Source organism: Cryptococcus neoformans (genome assembly GCF_000091045.1).
Source record: "Cryptococcus neoformans var. neoformans JEC21 chromosome 5 sequence".
Taxonomy (NCBI): domain Eukaryota; kingdom Fungi; phylum Basidiomycota; class Tremellomycetes; order Tremellales; family Cryptococcaceae; genus Cryptococcus; species Cryptococcus deneoformans.
The window spans coordinates 862,501-870,000 of record NC_006687.1 but is presented as its reverse complement, the minus strand read 5'-3'; the positions used below and the strand labels follow the sequence as shown (position 1 = coordinate 870,000).

Here is a 7,500-nt window from a genome sequence, read left to right as displayed (position 1 = left end):
ACTGGCCGTCATGTCCATGATCGGTTACATTCTAGGGTAGGCCGCTTTCGCTACTAACAAGAGGAAAAAAGGCGTATTGTAGCTTATTGTTTATACAGCCTTGGTGATCGACATGGTGAAAATATCTTGTTCGATGGTCTCTCAGGGGATACTGTACATGTCGATCTCAATTGTTTGTTCGAAAAGGTACGTCTGAAGTCAAGATGTAAGAAGGATCTCGTTAAATTTGGAGTTGTTAAGGGCAAAACCCTTGAGATCCCCGAACGTGTACCTTTTAGACTCACGCAAAACATGGTCGATGCCTTGGGAGTAACCGGTGTCGAAGGTGCGTGATTGGAGATCCAGTTGAACACTAATCGAAGATAGGCGTATTTCGCAAAGCTGCAGAGATAACTATGAGTATTCTGCGTTCAAATAGCGACTCTTTAATGAGTGTCTTGGAGGCTTTTGTCCACGACCCTCTCGTTGAATGGACCAGTAGAGTAAGTAAACGTTAGCAGAATCGGGCTCATACTATCAGGGTCGTGGAAAGTCAGATCCCAGAGACATTCGAAGTAATGCCGACAAAAACCTCCATCCTATCAAACGCAAACTTCGAGGAGTGATGAACGAAGGCACGGTCGTTTCCGTGCCCAACCAGGTTGAAACTTTGATTAAGGAAGCCACCTCTCCTAGAAACCTTGTATGTCAATTTATGCCTTTTAGCATCCGCTTGTTCTCACTCCAGCGTTTTACTACTGCGACGTTGGCTGACTGCTGTACAGAGTGCAATGTATGTTGGGTGGGCCCCATGGTTGTAAAGTAGCCTAGCGTAGCTGTAATACATGCATCTCATACCCATCAAATGCCTAGAACTTGAGCTCGTGGAATCGGTCACTCTTGGAAAGACCCCAAGACGACTTCAAGTACTTGGAAAGGTTGTCAACCTTTTTGATGGAAGCGATAAGAGCAGCGTCAACGGCCTGCGACTTTCGTTAGCTTGACCCTTCACTGATTCCTGTCCAAGCACTCTCACCTTCTGCTCAGCCTTCTTCTCCTCAGGGAACGCCTTCTTCTCCTTGCCTTCACCGAAGAATTCTCCTTCCTTGGAAGACTTGGCGGCCTTGGCCTTAGCGAAGTAGGCATCGTTGATAGACTCAGGGATAGAGACACCGGAGATGTCGACCTTGGTGGAAGTGGCAATGACATAGGCCTGGCTCACTCGACGAAGAGGGACACCGTTGAGCCTAAAAGATCAAGATCAAATCATATCAGATTACGTGGCCAACATAGAAAAAAAAAAACACTGACTTGTGGGGACCAGAGACCAAAAGCAAGCCAGAGTCGAGCTGCTTGAGGAAGACAACTCGCTTGCCAGAGAATCGACCAGCAAGGAGAATAAGAACGGTACCGGGGGTGATGCTGGAACGGAGAACAGTCTTGCCAGGGTTCTTTCGAGATACCTTGGGCTTGCGGACATCCTCAGCAGGGTAGTACTTGGAAGCCTTGTTGGTGGGAACCAATCGCTTCTCGCCGTTCGCCTTGCCGCCGACCTTCTTCTCCGTGAACGCAGGGGTCTCAGTCTTGGCGGGAGCGGCACCAGCCTTCTGGCCTACAACAACAAAAGATCAGATCTCGTTCTGCTAACACCCTCACAATCTAACCTCCACGAAATCCTGTTCCTACTCACCCTTGAAGAGGCCTCGTTTGGCGGCAACCTGGCTTCGGGAGAGACGACCGACGTGAGGGGCGAGAGGCTTAGAACGAGCCATCTGAAACTATAGTGTAAGTGTCTACCTGTGTGAAGAGCCGACGGCGTATCTACCTTTTTGAGTATTGTTGAGGGATGAGGAACCAGAATTGAAGGAAACCTCGAATTCGTCTGACTTGGACACCGGAGCTCGTTGCGATTGATGAAACCGGCATTTCGGAATTTGGAGTGTCGCAAGCAGATGAGGCAATTATCACGGGGAGCGGAATCAAATTACGTCGGCGTTTAAATCATTGGATTATCTCCGACAAAACCGCCGATATGCTCCACGCGTCCGGAAGAGAGCTGGCGGGGCGCGTAAGACATATCATTTCATGGTAAGGAGGAGGACATGACGAGTGCTGCTGCATTAGATAGACAAGACAAGAGATTCTCCCTACTATTGCCATGACAGACCCTAATTTTCCTCCCAATCTAGACATAAAGCCACTTCTTCTCTCCCACGACCACCCTCATGGCCAGATCCAATCTGAAAACCAAACAAACGCTATCGCCGCCTACGGTATCGCCGGCCGAGTCTGGTGAGACCGCCCTTCCCCATAACTAAATCACTGAACATGGCCTGATACAAACGGTTTCCGTACAGGGAAGCAACGAAACCTTTGCTCGATTACTTTACGCCGTCACAGGCATATGAACCGCCGTGTTCTCTCTTCGCTTCCTGTGGACCGCATTGTGTAGTTGAACTTGGCTCTGGCCAATCGGTTGCTTCCTTGCACCTCGCTGCACACTTGGCTCCGCAAGACACCATAGTATTGACGGATCTTCCAGCTGTTATACCCCTCTGCGAAAAGTGTATAGACTCATGGCGGCCGCCAAAATGCCACGCTAAGGTTGTTGCTCGCCCGTTGGCTTGGGGACAAAACACTTCTCATCTTCGTGAGGAGTTTGGTCTGATCTCTCACATTCTCATGTGTGACCTTGTAAGTATGAATTCAAATCGTCATAAGTTCTAGCGAAATAACGAGCGTACTTCAGATATATTTTCCACATTTGTATCCCTTGCTATTACATACTCTATTGAGTCTGACTGAGCCTTCGAGCGTGGCCGATGTGGAGGACGAAACCTTCGGGCCGGAAGTGATATTATCATGTAGGTGTTGGTCGTTTTCACGTCTGTTTTCGACTGATGCTGACCATGTCAATCAATGCATTCGCAGATACCACAAGAACCCTTGCCCTAGAAGAATCTTTCTTTGATGCCCTTGCTTATTACTTCAAAACGACGCCGGTGCGGGGTGGTACGTGGGAAGCCAAAGTGTTCATAGGTAAACGCTGGAAAGTGACAAAAGATTGGTCATTACCGGACATAAAAGACGTAATGAATGGGAGTAAAGAAGTTATTAGAGGGAGAAGCTACGGGTTGATCGACGAATTATTTGGAACTTTGGATTGGTGAAGGTATCATTATGCAGGGTACTAGATTGATCAGAGGAAGTATTCGATTTGCTGATACAACTGTTAGGCATATTCAAGTGGTATTTCTTGTGGCAATATATCACACACCTTTCCTGGCTGTTGTTGACTCGGACCGTCACGCTGTGGCGAGAATTAATGAAGTCTTGCACGCGATGAAAAGACGTAACTTACTTCATTTTCGGGCGCTGCGCTGAATACATTGAAGAACCTTCTTCCTCCTGGAGATACCTCCAGAATACTCGCCATATTACCGCACCTATCCACGTAAGGAACAAATATATGAATCAATGTGAGACTTACCTATAACAGTAATTTGGGGCACTCCAAACAGTGCTGAGTTGATCATTATAAAGTACAGAATATCCTTCCATACAGAGCTGGTGGGCGCGCAGTACATGGTTCATATTATTGAGATGAAGGAATTTTTTGACAATGGAGGCGCCGAAAGTATAGCCAGCCCCCCTGGTTCATTGTTAGCTGTATATAAGCCTGATGGAAAGAACTGACCTGGGACTTATTGCAAAGTCTTCTTTCTCCGGATCGGGATCTGACCATACCAAATCAGCCATTGGGCCTTCATGTGGTATTTCTCTAAACCTGTCGATAATCTTGATCTGGTCAATCTGGTGTATAGAAGGACTAAGGCCCCCATGTACGCAGAAAATAGCATCGTCGATCACCACGCTGAGCGTGAGATAATCAAACATGTCGGTAAAATACTGCCATACGGCAGGTGATCCGTATTTTCTAGTACATTCAAGGTAGAAGCCGTATGTCTAACGTTGTCAGCAATGAATCCGGAATCAGGTCAAAATGGTTATGAGCATCAGATTTCCGTTCTCTCGTGCTCACCGGGTGGCGGGTTTCTCATATGAGCGTACCTCGGACCCACCAAGTAAGCCATCTCCACAGGCCCAAAAGCCTCAGGGTCCTCTTTTGTATTTTTCTTCACACGCTCACCATACTTCAAAGAATTACTAACCTGCGTAACGGCTCTGGACTCGTGATTCCCTCGAATAAGCTGGATGCGTTCAGGGTAACGAAGTTTGAGACAGGTGAGGAGTGATATTGTTTCCACAGAGTGTAGCCCTCGGTCGACATAATCTCCTAAGGGCAAGTCAGCGCAATGCCACTCGTGAGTCGCTCGTACCTAGGAAAAGATAATTGGTATTGGGAGCCGCCCCTCCTATCCGAAATATTTCGATCAAGTCGTGGAACTGCCCGTGAATGTCTCCAACGACAGTAACAGGCGACGAGACATGGACTACATTGCTCTCGCGCATCAATACTTCCTTGGTTTTCTCGCAAATCTCGCGGATCAGAGCCTCGCCGAGAAGCTGTTTGTTGCGAAGACGATCGATGCAGGCATCGAGGTCGAATGGTGCCATCCATTAAGCAAAGAGGGGGATGACGGATTGAATATGGGGTGCGGTACCGATGCGTGGGTATGCAGAATGTGTAAGATGTTGTGGTTGCCGTATTGTTGAGTGACGGTAAGGCTGGTGACAATTGGACGACGGATTATTGTAATAGTATGCGTCGTATCATTAGTAGTACGTACGCATGGTCAGTGAGTGACGGTTCTTGGCTCTTTGACCAATGGCCAAACCACGACGCATGCCTACATGGGGCATCTGCGGCCGAAGAGCGAATAGGCATGTATACACGTGGCATAGTGGGGGGCGGCCAAGAGCGCCGCCAACATAAATAACGTCATGGCTTATGGTTGGTGGTGATTGTTGCAACGGCGTGTCACGTGCCACGCTGCTCCCATGCTCTGTCCAGCCGTCCGCGATAGTAGATAGCCCTCTTATAGTCTACGGTAATCTCCTAGCTCATCCCCCATCCATTCCATCTACCCCATCCACATCGAGACATCCTCAGTCATAAGCACAGTCACGTCACAATGTAAGTCATCCTCCATGCGTAGGGATTGCAGCGCTTATCCTCTCCAGGTTCGGCCGCCACAATGCCGACTACGACGACTATCCCACCGTGCGAGCTGCGGCCAGTGGTTCCAGTCATCAGCCTACCAGGCCCGTAGACAAGGAAAAGACTGAGGCAGAGCTCAGTGTCAACATAAAGAAGGCCACTAGCCCTGAAGAAACAGCCCCTAGTAAGCCACTGACCTAGCCCTGCCTTCAGTAATGCTGACGCCTTGCGCAGAGCAGAAACACGTCAGGAGTAAGCCGACAAGCTCTCATGCACAGCTAACAAACAGAATGTATCGTGTACACTTGGGACTATCACTCTTCTTTGTCCGTCTGGAATGGCCTCCGAACCCAGCCTATTCTGGCCGATGAGGTACAGACATTCAAAGCTCTCATTGTCGTCCATAAGCTCCTTCAAGAGGGTCACCCGGTCGTGAGTCTACCTGACCATGGAGCACGCTGACGAACAGACCCTGAAAGAAGCGCATGCCCAAACTGGATGGCTCGAAACCTGTGGCCGAACAGTTGGAGATTCTGGCAAGGGTTACGGTGCTCTAATCAAGGCGTACACCTCGTTTCTTTTGGCTAAGCTCAGATTCCATCGACATCATCCGGAATTTAATGGACTGTTCGAGTACGAGGAGTACATCAGTTTGAAAAATATTGATGACCCCAATGAAGGGTAAGTGCTCAAAAATAGATATATGCGCTGACAGGTAGTTACGAGACCATCACCGATTTGATGACTCTTCAAGACCAAATTGAATCGTTCCAGAAACTCATCTTTGCTCACTTCCGTGGCTCAGCCAATAACGAATGCCGAATCTCGGCTTTGGTGCCGCTTGTGAAAGAAAGCTTCGGCATCTACAAGTTTATCACAAGCATGCTCCGCGCCATGCATCGACGTTCGTACTCATCATATCGTTTCAGCTACATTCTGATCGTGGCTAATGTCTATATCGTAGGGACTGATGCTGCCGATGCCCTTCTCCCGCTGAGGGAGCGTTACAATGCCCAGCATTTTAATCTTCGCCGTTTCTATTACGAATGTAGTAACCTTAAATATCTCACTGGTCTCATCAATGTCCCGAAACTTGGCCAGGTAGGTTTTCAATGAGGAACTGTGTGCTGATGTAATAGGAACCACCCAATCTTATTGATAACGGGGTCGCCCCCGAACTCCCGGAGAGACCGACTACGGATAAGCGACCTGAAAGGAAAGAAACGCCACGGCCTTCTTCTCCTCAAGCTACCCAAGGCGAAATTGATGAGCAGCGACGCATGTTGGAAGAATATGAAAGGAAACAATCTGCTCTTGTGGCACAACGGGAGTCTGACCAACGTCGCCAAGAGGAAGAAAAGCGTCGCCACGAGGCTGAGTACGCCGAACAGCAGCGTTTACAACAAGAGCGTGAAGCACAAGCTCAGCATCAGTTGCAAGAGCAGTTGCTTCGTGACCAGATGAGTCAGCAATGGACTCAACAGCAGGCAGGCCAGGCAGCTCAGCTCCAGCAAGAAATGCTTACCATGCGCGGACAGTACGAGCGTGACCAGATGTTACTTGAGCAGTATGACCGGCGTGTGAAAGCTTTGGAGCAAGAACTCGGTTCCATTGGTGTCAATATTGGTGCCCAAATGTCTGCCAAAGACGAACTTATTGCTCAGCTCCAGCAGCAAATTGAGACCTGGAAGAATAAATACGAAGCGTTGGCCAAACTTTATTCACAGTTGCGCACGGAACACCTCGATCTCCTAAACAAGACCAAAGGCTTCCAGCTCAAGGCAAACTCTGCACAGGAAGCCGTCGACAAGATGGAGAGAATGGAAAGAGATGTGAAGGCGAAAAATCTGGAGTTGGCAGACATGATTAGGGAAAGGGATAGGGCGAGGTATGACCTTGATCGCCTCAAGTCTGTGAGTAATAGCCATCTATTCGCTTGCTCGATTTTTAACGCTTTTGTACGTACAAAAGCTGATGATCTTCTTTAGAGCCATCGAGAGGAAACTGATCGCATCAAGCGCGACTTAGCTTTCGCTAACGAGCGTGCTGAGGACGCATCTCGACACAAAAGCTCTGAAGTGTCCGATGTCATGTCCAGATACAACAGGCAGCTTACGGAACTTGAGGACTCTCTGCGGGTAAGTGGTCTTATGAGCTTTTCACAGCTTCCTTCCCAACGCGACTCACTAACTTCGTTCGGCAGGCCAAGCAATTGCAGATCGACGATCTACTTAGGAAACTTGACGAGAAACAGTCCGAGGTTCAACATGTCATGGATGAAAAGGAACAGGAACTCGCAATCATGCAAGAAGGCATGGACTCTACTCTTAAGCAGCTTGGTGATCTCAAGCTTGTAAGTAAATCCCGTTATCAAAAGCTCGTGACTGATGTATACTGCT

The 7,500-nt window shown here is 48.5% G+C and overlaps 5 protein-coding genes across 5 annotated transcripts in view; 3 read left to right on the top strand and 2 right to left on the bottom strand.

Moving 5' to 3' along the window:
* The window catches only part of CNE03070 (UVSB PI-3 kinase, putative), a 7,860-nt gene extending 7,013 nt beyond the window's left edge, over nucleotides 1-847 (top strand). Inside the window, exons 17-22 of the mRNA XM_024657235.1 lie at nucleotides 1-36; nucleotides 99-186; nucleotides 241-325; nucleotides 367-482; nucleotides 521-682; nucleotides 765-847. The exon at nucleotides 1-36 is cut by the window's left edge and continues 90 nt beyond it. Of these exons, the coding sequence (XP_024512866.1) occupies nucleotides 1-36; nucleotides 99-186; nucleotides 241-325; nucleotides 367-482; nucleotides 521-682; nucleotides 765-800 (523 nt within the window). The 3' untranslated portion in view covers nucleotides 801-847. The remainder of the gene's footprint in view (nucleotides 37-98; nucleotides 187-240; nucleotides 326-366; nucleotides 483-520; nucleotides 683-764) is intronic.
* Nucleotides 1-1,823, bottom strand: part of CNE03060 (structural constituent of ribosome, putative) — a 3,076-nt gene extending 1,253 nt beyond the window's left edge. The window contains exons 1-5 of the mRNA XM_571207.2: nucleotides 1,805-1,823; nucleotides 1,670-1,751; nucleotides 1,291-1,591; nucleotides 1,016-1,226; nucleotides 1-962 (exon numbers count right to left, since the gene is read on the bottom strand). The exon at nucleotides 1-962 is cut by the window's left edge and continues 1,253 nt beyond it. Of these exons, the coding sequence (XP_571207.1) occupies nucleotides 849-962; nucleotides 1,016-1,226; nucleotides 1,291-1,591; nucleotides 1,670-1,751 (708 nt within the window). The 5' untranslated portion in view covers nucleotides 1,805-1,823 and the 3' untranslated portion in view covers nucleotides 1-848. The remainder of the gene's footprint in view (nucleotides 963-1,015; nucleotides 1,227-1,290; nucleotides 1,592-1,669; nucleotides 1,752-1,804) is intronic.
* Nucleotides 1,824-2,075: 252 nt separating this feature from the next.
* On the top strand, nucleotides 2,076-3,648 carry CNE03055 (hypothetical protein). Its single transcript, XM_024658533.1, has 5 exons — nucleotides 2,076-2,271; nucleotides 2,337-2,673; nucleotides 2,729-2,843; nucleotides 2,911-3,166; nucleotides 3,216-3,648. The coding sequence occupies exons 1-4, from the start codon at nucleotides 2,138-2,140 to the stop codon at nucleotides 3,147-3,149; spliced, it is 825 nt and encodes a 274-aa protein (XP_024514381.1). The 5' UTR covers nucleotides 2,076-2,137; the 3' UTR covers nucleotides 3,150-3,166; nucleotides 3,216-3,648.
* CNE03050 (conserved hypothetical protein) lies at nucleotides 2,906-4,712 on the bottom strand. Its single transcript, XM_571206.1, has 7 exons — nucleotides 4,320-4,712; nucleotides 4,152-4,276; nucleotides 3,677-3,945; nucleotides 3,470-3,631; nucleotides 3,341-3,425; nucleotides 3,257-3,289; nucleotides 2,906-3,199 (listed from the first exon to the last, which is right to left on the bottom strand). Exons 1-7 carry the CDS (start codon nucleotides 4,555-4,557, stop codon nucleotides 3,179-3,181), a joined length of 933 nt encoding a protein of 310 aa, XP_571206.1. The 5' UTR covers nucleotides 4,558-4,712; the 3' UTR covers nucleotides 2,906-3,178.
* A 213-nt stretch (nucleotides 4,713-4,925) lies between these two features.
* The window catches only part of CNE03040 (conserved hypothetical protein), a 3,958-nt gene continuing 1,383 nt past the window's right edge, over nucleotides 4,926-7,500 (top strand). The window contains exons 1-10 of the mRNA XM_570853.2: nucleotides 4,926-5,077; nucleotides 5,125-5,285; nucleotides 5,336-5,353; nucleotides 5,391-5,533; nucleotides 5,571-5,782; nucleotides 5,821-6,005; nucleotides 6,066-6,202; nucleotides 6,241-7,014; nucleotides 7,090-7,239; nucleotides 7,305-7,454. Coding sequence (XP_570853.1) covers nucleotides 5,076-5,077; nucleotides 5,125-5,285; nucleotides 5,336-5,353; nucleotides 5,391-5,533; nucleotides 5,571-5,782; nucleotides 5,821-6,005; nucleotides 6,066-6,202; nucleotides 6,241-7,014; nucleotides 7,090-7,239; nucleotides 7,305-7,454 — 1,932 coding nt within the window. The 5' untranslated portion in view covers nucleotides 4,926-5,075. The remainder of the gene's footprint in view (nucleotides 5,078-5,124; nucleotides 5,286-5,335; nucleotides 5,354-5,390; nucleotides 5,534-5,570; nucleotides 5,783-5,820; nucleotides 6,006-6,065; nucleotides 6,203-6,240; nucleotides 7,015-7,089; nucleotides 7,240-7,304; nucleotides 7,455-7,500) is intronic.

What these genes read in the sequence shown, in the direction of transcription:
- CNE03055 (XM_024658533.1), top strand. Translation starts at nt 2,138, where the DNA reads ATGACAGACCCTAATTTTCCTCCCAATCTAGACATAAAGCCACTTCTT. An exon ending in ACATTCTCATGTGTGACCTT is followed by an intron (nt 2,674 to 2,728) that starts GTAAGTATGAAT and finishes AGCGTACTTCAG; the next exon opens with ATATATTTTCCACATTTGTA. An exon ending in GCCGGAAGTGATATTATCAT is followed by an intron (nt 2,844 to 2,910) that starts GTAGGTGTTGGT and finishes ATGCATTCGCAG; the next exon opens with ATACCACAAGAACCCTTGCC.
- CNE03050 (XM_571206.1), bottom strand. Translation starts at nt 4,557, where the DNA reads ATGGCACCATTCGACCTCGATGCCTGCATCGATCGTCTTCGCAACAAA. An exon ending in GACTTTGCAATAAGTCCCAG is followed by an intron (nt 3,632 to 3,676) that starts GTCAGTTCTTTC and finishes ACAATGAACCAG; the next exon opens with GGGGGCTGGCTATACTTTCG. An exon ending in GTCAACAACAGCCAGGAAAG is followed by an intron (nt 3,200 to 3,256) that starts GTGTGTGATATA and finishes CAGTTGTATCAG; the next exon opens with CAAATCGAATACTTCCTCTG.